Source organism: Salmo salar, chromosome 02 (genome assembly GCF_965601325.2).
Source record: "Salmo salar chromosome 02, fSalSal1, whole genome shotgun sequence".
NCBI lineage: Eukaryota > Metazoa > Chordata > Actinopteri > Salmoniformes > Salmonidae > Salmo > Salmo salar.
This window is the reverse complement of record NC_138292.1, coordinates 62,958,839-62,974,952: the sequence shown is the minus strand read 5'-3', so window position 1 is coordinate 62,974,952 and position 16,114 is coordinate 62,958,839. Positions and strand designations below refer to the sequence as shown.

Genomic DNA, 16,114 nt, shown 5'->3' with positions numbered 1-16,114 from the left:
TTTTCCCATCGGGGCTGTTATAGAACAAACACCAACATGTTTCAGCTTGGTAGACCTTCATTAGAGCGTAACAGGAAGTTTCATTAAATACCTTTTCTGAGTGATAAAAGTTCCCTACCTGTGCCAGACAGGGCCAGAATACCACATTTGGGGCCCCTGGGCACCGGATAAATTTTTGTTGTTGTTGAGAAAACAGTTAACTTCATGCCTAAAATATATGTTTTATAATGCTATTCTACACATCTTGTCATGAGGCTATGAGAGAATTTAGCAGTTTTAAAGATAATTTCCTGCAATTCTAGAGATTTTGCTAGAAGTTGTGTTATAATAATTTGGTTAGCTTCCCCATAGGTCGGGGGCCCAGGGCACGTGCCTTGCGTTTGGGGCCGGTGCCGTACACCACATGAAGCAACATCAGGCGTGTGGTAGTACTTATTTTGAACACATGATGGTACTATAGTATTATATTGGATATAAAATGGCTCTTCTGGGTTGTCACTGTGTAAATGGATTCAGTGAGAGATGAGAATGACTTTTTCATGTTCAGTTAGTTGTATGTTAACCGCAAAGTTTGATATCAACCTTTCTAGTAAATTTTATTATAGACTATTCATGTTGAAATTACAGCCTAGTCTTACTCGTGTTGTAAATTGCTATAAACATATAATGGGGCCTATCGTTTGATCGTTTTTTTGTTTGGATTTGGATTGCAGTTTATGTATCCCCTCAACTTGTATTATACCATGTTTTACTCTTTTTCTGTCCAAATTGTATTTTGTTATTATGGAATAGCCTTTATGTAGCCTATGGTGGTGATATGGAATGGGAAACTTGCTTTCCTTTCCTGCTTCTTCTAGTGAAGTGTTGCGTGGCTTCAGCATTATCCCTGTGTTTGTGACGGAAAAGGACCTGCCCCCTCCCAGCGGTGAGGAGAGGAGGGGATGGAAAGGGTGGGGTGGGTGGGTGCCGTTGTCATGGCAACAGATTAAGGTCAAAGATATTTTAGACAGCTCTATTAGCACGTTTTGCTCCTGCGGATTAGCACCCACTCGGGATTATTTGATATGGGTGGTGGCAGCAGGGATGTGCGATGGTTTGACTGAGGTTAGTGTGTTATCAGTCTCGTTTTGTCATGACAAAGATACGGACCGGTGCAAAGATACAATGTATTCAGAGTGAGAGATCATTGCAACTTTTTTGCACTTAGTGTAGGTAGCTACTTTCCCGGCACTGCGTCACTCGTAGGTTGAGTGTCCGCAACAGAACTTCAAACTGTAGCGAGTGGATAGTGATACGCGCGTGCATGTGTTTTTGTACGGGAAAGAGAGTCAGGAGTGGGGAGAAAGAGGGACGTAACGTTAGATGTGTGCCACCTGACTGCCTGCAGATGCCTTTGCAGCACCAGGGAATGGACCTTCCAAGGGATGTAGGATACATAATACATTTGCGGGGGAAATGCCAATGGATTTTTTTTTTGAACAATGCGTGTCCACGGCTACATATCGACATCTTTTCAAAACAAATGATGTAGCATGTTAGTTTGTGTACTAGCGACAAAAGTGCGCACAGGACTATTATGCAGTCAACACTGCGGCTGCAGCAGGGAGCTACTTGAATTCTCAAATAGTTTTACTAAAGCGACGGGATCCCTGCCGACCACAAGAAATGCTGCAGGCTTTTCCACAATGACAGTGGCTGTGTCCGGCGTTTCATTCCCATCTAGGGATAGGACGAATGTTTGAATAAAGAGTGTTCTGTCAAGCAAACGATCTCTCTTTTAACGTCTACAGAAGTCATCATCAAATCCAATATGTTTTGCTGTTAAAGGATCGATCAATCAATCATCAAGGACATCGATCAAGATGGAAAGCGAGGTTTTTCCCCCCCATCTAGAGCAATTTATGCTCAGCCCGCTTGTCATTTGGGTAAGTACCCTTCTACATGTTAATGATGTAGCTATGATAAATGTCCTTGGCGTTGATTTTCCTATTAATAAGCAAATAATTATGTTTTTATTTTTTGTTTTGTTCAGGTGAAGACATTTGGGCAAAACGATGGGAACATGACATTGGATTATTCCGAGTTACTGGATGGGGTAGTTTTGAACAAGATCATGATTCGAATGTAAGTTCTGTCTGTTTTGTTTTGTTTAGTTGCACATTTTGCCCTATGCACTGCAGCCAATAAGGAAGTTGGCTCTGTGCCGGCCTGGTGTAGCCTAATCCAAGTTAATGAGCAGCACTGTCCAGATAAAACAGTTAGTGTAGCTGGAATTTGACACATTTCGACCTAGTAGCCCATGTCAATGATTGACTCATCAACCGCTTCTGCTCATCTGACAGCAAGCTACAATGTTGCTCATAATGTTGCTGTGATCATCCATGCTAATAACGAGAGAATTTACATAATAATAGGCTATTTCACTTGGTTGTATTTTGACTATAATCTGAGTGCCAGTCTCTCTGCTATCATGCTAACTCCTTGTCAGTCATTGTCATGTTTGGCGTGACAATGACATCAGTGGAGATAGGAAGAGCACAAACCGATCTTGGACCAGGCAATTTTGACTCCATTTTGGCATGATATAATTAGAGTGAGTTCTGCTGCCAACTTCATGCAAAAAAAAATGTATGTACAAAGTGATATAACACTTAACCTGTTTGTACTCCAGTCCTCTCAGAATTTAGATGCATTTTGGGAATGCTATTTTTAGAGCTCTGAGTTGTGCTGGGTTGGTTAGGGTCATTCTGCCAGACATTTTGTGTTTTCAGAATGAAGTTGTGTTCTTGTCTGTTTCTGCGTGTAGGCTAGTGGATACAGCTGTTACTAGTACAGCACAGAGCTGCTGAAGTTCTTGTTGACTAGTCGATGCTGCACTACAGTGTGTGCTTTGTCACTCGCTCGCTCTGAAGGAGCTCTTTGTCGTCTATCTGTCTCGGTCAAGAATATGTACTGTAACATTTCTAATTGGTTTCCAGAAAAGGTCGAGCCTGAGTCCCAGATGACTTCGTGCAGTCTTTCCAGCTCCATTGCTGATGTGACAATGGCAGCGACGAAGTTGACAAGACATTACAAAACAGATCTGGGACACAATAGGTTTTTGTGTGAAGTCCATAGCCATCAAAGTCTTAAAGGAAATCTTCAAGAGCTTATTGAGTAGCTTATTGTTGGGGTACCTTATGGCTGGGAGAATTATCATCATCACCTACCTAATCATCACAAAACGATGACCCCTCTGATAGACAGTCATTAGTGTGGCTGGGGGTTTGTTAGACCCAGGCTGTCCAATGAAAAGGCACTATAACCCCATAGAACAACTTTTATTATGGGTAGACATAGCCTAGTTCTGAACCTGAGGTACCGGACTTTTTGGGTGTATAATATCAATATCTCGGACTAATGTTATGTTTGAAGGGACCCAAATAACTTGAGGTTTAAAAATATATATATCCTGTCTTCTTGGGGACAAGAGCATCTGTCACAGTCTGGCTAAAAAAACAATACACCCCCCCCCCCCCCCCCCCCCCCCCCACACACACACACACACACATACACACACACACCACACACACTAATTACACACACTCACACACACACACACACAATGCTGGGGCCTGCCGGTGGGTTAGGTTTAGGATAATCCCTTGGATTGCATGGAGACCCTCTGGATTAGGGGCTTGTTGATAGTGTTTAGTTTTATGTGGAGAGCGAGACAGGCGGCAGGGAGGGAGACAGTAGTGGCTCAGAGACCTACAGGAGACTGTGGGGTCATCCTCATTAGGGCTCACAGTAGTGAAACATTTTGCAACGGGAATCGAACATTTGTGTTTCTTATTGGACCAGTTCAGGTAGTCCCTCCCTGTTTTGGAATGTTTGCTTCCATTTGCTGCCTAATGAATACAACCATGGACAGATACCAGGGTACATCCTATCTGTTACAGGAGGCTGAGCCCAAATAGGTTTAGGTCACTGTGTCAGTCAGATTGCCAGTCGTTAGGGAAATTGAAATGGCTGGGAAGGGAGTGGATGAGTGAAGGGAGGACGCTTTTAGGTGCTTGAGTGGAGTGTTGCTAGCCTGGTCCCAAATCTGTTTGTGCTGTCTTCCCAACTCGCACGTGTCAAGGACCATATGATTTAGAAACACAGAGCAAACAGATCTGGGACCAGGCTAGAGTGGAGCAGGCTGATGCTATGGCTAGAGAGCAGCTACCATTTGGCTGTGAATTCATCATGCCATGAGCCTGACAGAGGGAATGATGTAATGGGGCAGAAAAAGAGGGAAAAACAGAGAGCGAGAGCTAGAAGCAGGTTTGATGGGAGTTAAAGCCAAGTTTAGCCAGATGTACTATATCTTTATAGCACTTGGCTTACCACATAACTCACCACCTCTTTGGCTGTAGAAATAGAATCTAATACGTCTTAGAAATAGCATTTTTATGTAATGTCATTTAATTTCCTTCAGTAATCACAGAGGTAACACTTTACCATCTTTGTGACTGTAGCTGAAATACGTTGTTGTAATTAAGTTGCTATAACGTTATTATAATGTTTTCATTCTCCTCAGAAATCCCAAAGCGTCTCTTCAGAGCGTCAACAAAGTGAACAACGACCCCAGTCAGAGGATTCTGAACCTGACCGTTCTCATCCGTCAAATCAAAACCTATTACCTAGTGAGTTACAGTTATGGATGTTCTCTCTTAGCGAAGTTTCCATCATTAAACATTCCTCCCTTTTATACTGTATGGAACATTTGAGTTTGAAAGATTGGAAAGTCAAACCACATTCGTTCTAGGGAAGGGACACGCACACACACACACACGCACACACACACAGTCTAAAGAAATGCATGATGGGAAGGGTTAATACCCTCTAAGTGAGGAGAGCAGCTCTCTGCACATCTGGCCCACGGCCCTGGCCTGATCTGGTCGGTCACCAGGCCACCCACCAGACTGTCAGCCAGGCTCTTCTTAAGACGACTGCCCTAAATATCACCACATCCACCATGTAAACATCTGTGCAATCAGTGTGTGTCGCTAGGCAGGCTACAGCAATGCCTGTGCCAGTCCTACAAGGCTTTGGAATGACCCATTTGGGTGGGATCACGACAGAGAACGAGAGAGTCCCTCTCAGTCACGACTGTCTGTCTAATGCTGCGGTTTGGATGAAAGCAATTGTAGTAATTAAAAACAGAGCAATTATACAGACATAAGATCAGTAGGGATTGGGAAATAGAGAATTAAGGTATTCTTCCAGTGGGTTAGAAAATATAGTACAGTGTGAATGTGTGATAGCCGAGACATACTTTAATATTGTTATATTTCCAGTATGGAGATCATTTTGAAACAGAATGTATTTAGCTAGGTTTTTGTTGTTGTTGTATGTAACACAATTATTGTAGTGTCTGTATTTATTTACAGGGCATGCATTTGTACAAACCCTCATCATACAGCACACATAGTGTATCATTACAGTATATCATCTAGAAAAATACATGAAGACTGATAGTCTTTTGAAATGATATTGTCGTAGTTTATATATAAAGGATCTGTGGTGTGTTTACCACGGTTGAGTACCAGTTCAATCTCATCATCGCAGCAATCTACTTTCCCAAGGGTTTGATTTGGACTCCAGAGGGACAGTTCAATCACTTCTAATTCTTGCTCAGCAAAAAAAACAAACAGGAAAGAAACACCAAGGACATTCAAGATATCTAATGAATTCCCCTCAGAATTCCCTATGGGCCCTGGTCAAAAAGGAGTGGATTGCAATTTGGGAGGTATGCTAAGATGGCAAATGAAGACGGCAGCTCTCCTCTCTCTCTCTGCAGTAATGTAGGCTACAATGCTTGATCAAGAGATGAAATGGTGTCTGTTTCCCAGACACTATCATTTCAGGACAGATTCAAATTCTGTCATATTTAGACATAATTATTTTGGGATGGAATTGGCCTAGTTTGTGTTAGTCTTAGATTTGTGCATTTTGTGACAGGATTTTTAAAGATATCTTTTTTTGTCATATTCAGCTGCAACGTTGCAGCTGTAATCTCTACGTCAAATGTATCAAAGTCTTATTTTGTGTGTAGTGCACCAATCACTGGTTGAAGAGATGATTTTATCTCAACTCTATAAACCGCAATCCAAAAAATTTGACTTCACTTCGTAATCAGATTTTAGCTCGAGGGGGAAAGCAAAGTGACCCCAGAGCCCAGTCCCTTGAACATTCCTCACTGGAAATGGGTCGCGGTCACTGGAAAAATTGACTGGTTGGTTGGATGGCAGTGGTGGATTTTACTGCATCACAGCTGCATGGCTAGCCAGACTGGAACTCTCTTACTAGGGACTTTACTAATTGTTTCCTGGACTAAAGAGGGGCCCTGGTTTTCTCAATGGGAAATTAAACATTGCATTACACATTCACACCACATTAGCCTAGCTAGCCACTGTAGCGACCAACAAACAGACATGGGTTCGAATAGTATTTAGTGTCTTTCCAATACTTTCACTGTGCTTGATTGAGCTTACCCTGGCACAATGGAATAGTCCCTAAAGTGCAAACCCCGCCCACCTGGCACTCGACGCAGGCTAAATAAAATGTGCTACATATTTGAAAGAACATTTTATTTGAACTCAGGTCTGGTCAACAATTCCCCAGACTGGAAAGTGCCTTGGCACCACTGGCATTATAGGCTGAAAGGGTTATGCATAAAGAAGCACCAAAGAAACTGCCCGTTTCTTACAGCCATTCTGGTCCCTCTCCATCTGTTGGCACCAAGTGTACATATTTAAATGCCTGACTATACATACACATCCTTACTCATTCAGATAGCATTGGCCAGATCCCAACAGTGCTTTTTGTCCTTCTGTCTCACGCTTTCATTGTCCTTTTCTGTACCCATCCTCCCTTTTTCATCCCCCCTTTTCTCTTTCCTAGGAGACTCTGAGGCAGCTGATCATGATGCCCTTACCCAACGTGTTGGTGCTTGGCAAGACTCCTCACTGTGGTATGTTTGCCCACCATGCCCACACCGTTTTACATTCTGTTGAGAAACCCAAAGGGAGAGCAGTACACCCTTTAAATTCTACTGGTGGCCATTGAATTCTATGTGAATGTCACGGCAGTTTGAATGATCGGACCAACGCGCAGCATGGTTGTGGTTCCACATACTTATATTTATTGTGAAACGTTGCAAAACACCAAATACAAAAAAAACAAACCGTGACGCAGAGAGGAAAACACACTACTCAAAAGATAATCACCCACAAAACAGGAAGAGAAAAACCCCTACTTAAATATGATCTCTAATCAGGGGCAACGAGGATCAGCTGCCTCCAATTAGAGATCAACCCAAACAATGCCAACATAGAAATAGAAAAACTAGAACTTAAACATAGAAATAGAAAACATAGAGCAAACACCCCCTGTCACATCCTGACCTTCTCTACCATAGAAAATAACAACTTACTATGGTCAGGACGTGACAGTGAAGTACAGTACTACTTTAGTTCCACAGATGTAGAATCTTCGTTTGATCACCCTGTTGTTGCTGAAAATGTCAAACTTTTATTGTACTCAATGTTTAAAAAGGCTTTTAAAGTTGGTAATATCCACTTTAAAATGTCAGACTTTATTTGCCCTAACAACATTTTTATCAACCCCTACAAAAATGTTCATAAATTATAATCCACACAATAATTCAAATTTCAGGATTCTTTTCCTTCTTTGAGAAAGTGGTCAAATGAAGATCCTACCTCTAGACTTGGTTTGCCAGTCACACACATCTGTTGAGAGACTAGAAATACCAACTGTATCTGTGCTGCATAGTTAAGTACAGTTTGTAAAGATGATTGACACCATCTTAGAGTTTTCAGTATCATCCTTCCATTTGTTGTCCATGACATACCATGACATAATATAATTATTCATATGAGTAAACTGAACACAAACCAGACCAGTTCATTTGCAACGCTGCCCTATAAGTTGACCTCAAAACTCCTGTAAGACAGACTTTGAGGGCCTTCGCTGTCTGTGTCTTCAGCAGATGTGTAATTCAATAGCACACCATCAGTCTGATAGATGTGCTAGCCTTTGTGACAGTCTCTGGCCTGATGAGTGACCTAAATTCACACAGCAGCCTGCCTCAAGTTAGACTACATCTGAATCTCCTTTAATCATTGACTTTAATCTGAATTTAATGTGGGGGTTGTATTTTTGGGGTTTTCTCCTCAGCGCAAAGTCTGGAGGAAATGAAGAAATTACTTCTTCTCTTATTGGGCTGTGCTGTCCAGGTAGGAGGAGTTGGAGGGGTGTGTGTAGTTGTGTGTCACTGTGTGTGTGTGTGTGTGGGGGGGGGGGGGGGGGTGCGCCTGCTTGCTTTTGTGTGTCTGAAATTCAAATGGAAAGGTATTGTTTTAGCTAGCTCATAATTAAGGGTTTGAGGGGGACCCCTGTTTCACCTCACCAACAGGATGTCCGTCCCCCAGGCTAGGCTACACACACTCATTAAGACCCTAATCTACTATACCCACTCTGTGTTTTCAGTGTGAGAAGAAAGAGGAGTACGTCGAACGCATCCAGACCCTCGACTTTGACACGAAAGCAGCAATAGCTGCTCATATCCAAGAGGTACAGTATCTCGTTCCACGTTGCGCTTGTCCCTGGTCTGTGCATGACAATGACAGCAGTAGAGGCGGCAAGACAGATCTGGGACTCAGGCTAGCTTGTTCTACATTCAGTAACATGCATATTTCTCTTATGTTGAAGTATTAGTCATTGAGGACATGACAAGGGCAGGCTAGCCATTTGCAAACTGTTTATAGCGGCATGCACCAAACAGTGTTGTGATTTAAATAATTATGTTTTTTTTAAAAGCATTACAAACATTAATTTTACAATAATCCGTTAAAGGTCCTATATGACCACAGGGCTGTTAGTAATAAACAGCAACATAATAAATCAATTTAGCATGTGTGAATACATTTTACATGTGGGTGGTCCCGGGAATCAAACCCACTACCCTGGCATTACAAGCACCACACTCTACCAATTCAGCTAAAAAGGACTATGTGGTTAGCTTTATACCACATTTATCCCAGATTTATTTATTAAGGAGAACAATAATACCTTCATAGTATTTAGTTCATATGAGAAATTACGTAATTATTTCCCTCAGGTAATAGAAGTTCACATGGAACTTAAGGTCATAGGTCATTTTGTAATTTTTATTAGGATCCACATTAGCTAACGCCGTAACGCTAGCTAATCTTCCTGGGGTCCAACACCAACTAGCAAGACATTACAAACAACCACAATCAAGACTTCACAAACATTCAACAAGTAGACAATACAGATAATTAAAATACCTGACAGGAAACACATTTAACATTCAGTTGATGCATTAGATGTTCTTTTATTTTTTTCTTGAAGGTGGATTTACTTTTTGCCTGAAAAATATGGATTGGTAAAGAATTTCATTCAGCTATGGCTCTATATAAAACTGTAGATTTAAAGCAATTTGTCCTTGGCTTGGGTTGTTTTAGCTGCCCTGAATTTGCCTGTCTGGTTTGGTGGTTATGCGTGTTGCTAATATGTAATAACTGGACTGAAAAATTCAGTGTTTTTAAAAAGAATATAACATTCCTAAAGAAAATCAGAAGACTGGATAGTAATTTGTTTTGAACGTGAAGCCATGAGAGATTCTGATGCATTTGTATAATATTCCTACGGATAGAGCAATGAAGAGATAATCTGGCAGTCCTGTTTTGAGCCATTTGGAGCTTTTTTAGATCTTTCTGTGCTACAGATGACCATATAACTGGACATAAGTCTAAGGGTGATAAAACCAGGGATTGACCATATAACTGGACAGAAGTCTAAGTGTGATAGGACCAGGTATTGACCATATAACTGGACAGAAGTCTAAGTGTGATAGGACCAGGGATTGACCATATAACTGGACAGTACTCTAAGTGTGATATAACCAGGGATTGACCATATAACTGGACAGTACTCTAAGTGTGATATAACCAGGGATTGACCATATAACTGGACAGAAGTCTAAGTGTGATAGGACCAGGGATTGACCATATAACTGGACAGTAAGTGTGATAGGACCAGGGATTGACCATATAACTGGACAGTACTCTAAGTGTGATAGGACCAGGGATTGACCATATAACCGGACAGTACTCTAAGTGTGATAGGACCAGGGATTGACCATATAACTGGACAGTACTCTAAGTGTGATATAACCAGGGATTGACCATATAACTGGACAGTACTCTAAGTGTGATAGGACCAGGGATTGACCATATAACTGGACAGTACTCTAAGTGTGATAGAACCAGCGATTGGCCATATAACTGGACAGTACTCTAAGTGTGATAGGACCAGGGATTGACCATATAACTGGACAGTACTCTAAGTGTGATATAACCAGGGATTGACCATATAACTGGACAGTACTCTAAGTGTGATAGGACCAGGGATTGACCATATAACTGGACAGTACTCTAAGTGTGATAGGACCAGGGATTGACCATATAACTGGACAGTAAGTGTGATAGGACCAGGGATTGACCATATAACTGGACAGTACTCTAAGTGTGATAGGACCAGGGATTGACCGTATAACTGGACAGTACTCTAAGTGTGATAGGACCAGGGATTGACCATATAACTGGACAGTACTCTAAGTGTGATAGGACCAGGGATTGACCATATAACTGGACAGTAAGTGTGATAGGACCAGGGATTGACCATATTACTGGACAGTAAGTGTGATAGGACCAGGGATTGAATCACCTGATTCAGTGTGCTAGATGTTACTTACTCTGAACAGGTCACGAGCAATGCAAACTAAATGAAAAGGCTTTCGGATTCCCCAGGAACGAATACCAAAGGAACATTCTAGCACGTGTTGTCTTGTCTGCGTGACAACAGTGCACAGCACGATCATCAAGCGCTTATTGGGAACAGTGCAATGAAAAATGAAAAACTGTCATTGCATTGCCAGTCTTCCATTGTAGCCAATCCAGTCACAGAGGCACTCCTACTTGGTTGCCAATAACATGGTCCAAACATTGTCATTTGAAACATGTGCTAAGTGTTTCGCAACATTAAAGGATGTGTCTAATAACACACATAGATATTGCTAAAAGACCTGCACAGTATTACACTATACTTGACTAGTCACACAAACATGTTTTAGAGTCATTTATTATGAAGTGGTACCTATGTACAGTATCATTCCACGTACTGCTTTGAGATACATATACGTGGAGAATGGAGTGAATGGAATGGCGTCAACCCATGTGTTTGGTTTATTTGATCAAATTCCACTCATTCTGCTGCAGCCTTTACCACGAGCCCGTCCTCACCAACCTTCGGTGCTGTAAATCATTGCGACTGCAACTCTCTGTTCCTCCCTGTGATTGGTCAGGTTACCCACAGTCAGGACAGTGTACTGGACCTCCATTGGCTGGAGGCCAGCGAGCTCTGTGCTGAGGACCTGGAGACCCTGTTCAGACGCCTGGTGGACCAGAGAGACACACAGCTGGAGGTAGGGGGTTATAAATGGGTTGTGGAGGGTTTATGAATGTGTTATGTTATCCTTATGTAGGCCTGGTGGGCCAGAGAGACACACAGCTGGAGGTAGGGGGTTATAAATGGGTTATGGAGGGGTTATGAAGGGTTATGTTATCCTTATGTAGGCCTGGTGGGCCAGAGAGACACACAGCTGGAGGTAGGGGGTTATAAATGGGTTATGGAGGGGTTATGAAGGGTTATGAATGTGTTATGTTATCCTTATGTAGGCCTGGTGGGCCAGAGAGACACACAGCTGGAGGTAGGGGGTTATAAATGGGTTATGGAGGGGTTATGAAGGGTTATGTTATCCTTATGTAGGCCTGGTGCGTCAGAGAGACACACAGCTGGAGGTAGGGGGTTATAAATGGGTTATGGAGGGGTTATGAAGGGTTATGAATGTGTTATGTTATCCTTATGTAGGCCTGGTGGGCCAGAGAGAGACACAGCTGGAGGTAGGGGGTTATAAATGGGTTATGGAGGGGTTATGAAGGGTTATGAATGTGTTATGTTATCCTTATGTAGGCCTGGTGGGCCAGAGAGACACACAGCTGGAGGTAGGAGGTTATAAATGGGTTATGGAGGGGTTATGAAGGGTTATGTTATCCTTATGTAGGCCTGGTGGGTCAGAGAGACACACAGCTGGAGGTAGGGGGTTATAAATGGGTTATGGAGGGGTTATGAAGGGTTATGAATGTGTTATGTTATCCTTATGTAGGCCTGGTGGGCCAGAGAGAGACACAGCTGGAGGTAGGGGGTTATAAATGGGTTATGGAGGGGTTATGAAGGGTTATGAATGTGTTATGTTATCCTTATGTAGGCCTGGTGGGCCAGAGAGAGACACAGCTGGAGGTAGGGGGTTATAAATGGGTTATGGAGGGGTTATGAAGGGTTATGTTATCCTTATGTAGGCCTGGTGGGCCAGAGAGACACACAGCTGGAGGTAGGGGGTTATAAATGGGTTATGGAGGGGTTATGAAGGGTTATGAATGTGTTATGTTATCCTTATGTAGGCCTGGTGGGCCAGAGAGAGACACAGCTGGGGGTAGGGGGTTATAAATGGGTTATGAAGGGTTATGAATGTGTTATGTTATCCTTATGTAGGCCTGGTGGGCCAGAGAGACACACAGCTGGAGGTAGGGGGTTATAAATGGGTTATGGAGGGGTTATGAAGGGTTATGAATGTGTTATGTTATCCTTATGTAGGCCTGGTGGGCCAGAGAGAGACACAGCTGGAGGTAGGGGGTTATAAATGGGTTATGGAGGGGTTATGAAGGGTTATGTTATCCTTATGTAGGCCTGGTGGGCCAGAGAGACACACAGTTGGAGGTAGGGGGTTATAAATGGGTTATGGAGGGGTTTTGAAGGGTTATGAATGTGTTATGTTATCCTTATGTAGGCCTGGTGGGCCAGAGAGACACACAGCTGGAGGAAGGGGGTTATAAATGGGTTATGGAGGGGTTTTGAAGGGTTATGAATGTGTTATGTTATCCTTATGTAGGCCTGGTGGGCCAGAGAGACACACAGCTGGAGGTAGGGGCCACTGTTGACATATTTATATGTTTGTAGGTTTGACCTTGCTGAGTCATACAAGATATTGCTGTGCCATAAAATATTATGTAATTTGACGATAATGTATTTCAATGGAATATCTTTGAGCTTTGTCTTACTAGGCTTTTATAGCAGTAGTTACTGATTGAGTTTTTATATTGATCTGTGGTGAAATGGAGGAACTTGAAAGGGAGGAAGTTGAACTTGAAATGACAGATGAAGCTAGAAGGAAGTGTCATTTCCTGTCCTATTTTCATCTTTCCTCCCCCTGTTCTTTTCTCCTCCCTACCCCAGACTATTTTAGAGCTAATGCAGGAGAGAGAGTCCACCCCGTCACCCTCTCCGCCCAGCGCCCAGTCCCCCAGTGACTGTCCCAGCATGCAACAGCAGGCGGCATCCCACCAGCACCTGTCTGTAGAGCTGGCCGACTCGAAGGCCAAGGTCAGACGGCTGCGCCAGGAGCTGTGAGTAGTCAGATAAGGACACTCCCAGTCCCAACCCTCCCACTCAATGGTCATAAAGTCACCTGGGCATGACAATAACAGCAATGGGGTTGGCAAGACGACATAAACAGATCTCGAACACAGGCTAAGCATAAATGTATTTGAAAGGCACAATCTGTCATTTTAACAGTAATGCAGTACTGCTTCAGGACTTTCTGAGTCATCTTCCACCCAACTGGTCATTGTGTTTAGAGGATACATATGTCATTTCCCTAACCCAGCGTTAGAGGATATACTGTATGTAAGCCTTCTTTAAAGAACTCAAAAGCACCCTAGGGCATCTTCATTTCCTGTTTTATATTCTATGCAACATTTGAAATAGCATGAATAAGACCAACTAGTTCCAGTATCATTTTCTATTTTTTTTTAATAATTAATTGAAAGCAAATTCTGTAAGTGCTTTTTTCTTCTCTCGGGTTGTCTCCACATATGTTTGGAGGTTAAACAGTTGAGCTGTGAGACAAGGCAAATGGTGGAGAGAGAGAGAGAGAGAGAAGAGAGAGAGAGAGAGAGAGATCCTGAACGGATACAGGAGAAGGTGTCTGGGGATAGTTTGGCCCATATTCTCACCCTGGCCTGCCTTGGCATGAACCTCCAGGGCCTTGCATAGCCGTTGTCCCACTTTGGCCCTCTTCCTCCCTGCCACCCCCCAGACCTGATTCAGCCCTCCATCTCTCCTCCTCTTCTCTCTTTTATCACTTTCATCGTCTAACTGGGATATGCTGACTCTAGCCCCCGGGCGTACAGTACAGCAGTACAGTGTCCTCATAATGCAACCCAACACTATCTGTTCTGTCCCTAGAAATGTAATAGCTTTAGGTTGTAGTTCACACTTGATGTCAACAAAGGGATAGGTTTGTGAGAAAGCATGTACGAGAGAAGCTTTTCTCCTAGGGATTCTAAAACAGAGTCATGCATGGGATGCCGTAGTTCTGGCCAGTGTGGTGCTACTTCCCAGAGAAACTGGGGGTGGAGGAAGCGATGGCCTGGGTGCTGCAGTGTGTGGTGGAATGTGGCCAAGCAAGCAGGAGCCAGGCATCCCATATCTGCACTCTTAGAAAAAAGGGTCCCAGAAGGGTTCTACATGGAGCCCAAAAGGGCTCTACCTAGAACCAAAAGGGTTCTACCTGGAACCAAAAGGGGTTCTTCAAAGGGTTCTCTTATATAATATTAAATTGAACGCGTTAAATGTCTTCTCCAAGAGCTGTATATAATGACTGTATGACTTGATCTGTCTGAGTGGGTGGGGGGTAGAAGTCAGGACTGTGCGTGTGGCGTGCATGCATTTGTGCGGTAACATTAAGAAAAGCTCTGCATACTTACACCATCTCTTTCTCTCCCCTCCCCTCCCCTCCCTTCCTCTCTCCATCCCGCTCAGAGAGGAGAAGAGTGAGCAGGTACTGGACTGCAGACAAGAGCTGGAGAACATGGAGGCTGAGTTCAAGAAGATTCAACAGGAGGTAGAGAGAAGTGACACACGCACACATAAACATACACACACACACACACACATGGACCTCCTCTCTAACCTCAGTAACATGACACACAGTATCCTTTCTTCTATCAGAGATTATTCAGATGAATGTACACTATGCTTTAGTGTAGATAAAGCCTTAGTGCTTAGCTAGTGACAGTGGCTAAACCTCAACACTGTTTTCTACAACAGCACGAAAGCTGAAGCTTGACCTCCTGAGTTCCCTAAATCTGTTTTCCTGAAAGGAGAAAGTGAGATTTGTTATTTATTTTCATGCCTAAAACATGGTTTTACATCAACTGAGTTACATGGTCAGGGAAAACCCCGCATAAATTCAATGAAATTCAAAGACTTTAATCTTCAAAAGATAAATACAGTGTAGATAGTTTTGTTTAAACTGTAGATTTATTTTAAGACAGGAGCTACTTCCCAGCATTTTCCTCTCCCCACTTGAGAGAACTTTTGCCGTATATTTACCTCACGACGGTGTCCCATGTATGCTAAAACCCTTTCCCGTGTCGGTGTCCGTATCAGAACTCTGTGTTGCTAGCGGAGGCCCGGTCAGCCCGTACGTACCGTGACGAGCTGGATGCCCTGAGAGAGAGGGCCATCAGGGCTGACAAGCTGGAGAGCGAGGTGGGACGATACCGCGAGAAACTACACAACCTGGAGTTCTACAAGGCCAAAGTGGAGGTACGGTACCGTTCGGAGAAACACATTCAATACTCCGAATATAGCATGATAAACAGCCACATTGAAAACAAAATGTTTTTTTACCTTAAAATGTAAATTTTGTCCACTGTTAAATTTATATCAGAACGTTTCAGAATGCAAAGCACCGCAGCTAGTAATATTTCAAATCAATTGTGAAGGTTTTTACAAATTACTGTTATCGCACTTTGCAAAAACTTAGCTAGATCTCAAACAATACTTCATGTATTTCATCATTTAACAATTGACATAGATCTGTTGTTATCATGTACCTGACAGGAGTTTCTTTGTTTGT

The 16,114-nt window shown here is 42.9% G+C and overlaps 1 protein-coding gene across 3 annotated transcripts in view; it reads left to right on the top strand.

Moving 5' to 3' along the window:
* The first annotated feature begins 998 nt into the window (after positions 1–998).
* LOC106588822 (girdin) overlaps positions 999–16,114 on the top strand; it is a 29,933-nt gene continuing 14,817 nt past the window's right edge. For 2 of the 3 annotated variants that reach the window (XM_045707256.2, XM_014178283.3), the window contains exons 1-10: positions 999–1,925; positions 2,033–2,124; positions 4,565–4,670; positions 6,931–7,000; positions 8,227–8,285; positions 8,539–8,622; positions 11,438–11,557; positions 13,426–13,595; positions 15,013–15,094; positions 15,643–15,801. In XM_045707256.2, coding sequence (XP_045563212.2) covers positions 1,863–1,925; positions 2,033–2,124; positions 4,565–4,670; positions 6,931–7,000; positions 8,227–8,285; positions 8,539–8,622; positions 11,438–11,557; positions 13,426–13,595; positions 15,013–15,094; positions 15,643–15,801 — 1,005 coding nt within the window. In that variant the 5' untranslated portion in view covers positions 999–1,862. Of the gene's footprint in view, positions 1,926–2,032; positions 2,125–4,564; positions 4,671–6,930; positions 7,001–8,226; positions 8,286–8,538; positions 8,623–11,437; positions 11,558–13,038; positions 13,114–13,425; positions 13,596–15,012; positions 15,095–15,642; positions 15,802–16,114 lie in introns of those variants that run through there. The other variant, XM_045707267.2, reaches the window with a different exon arrangement.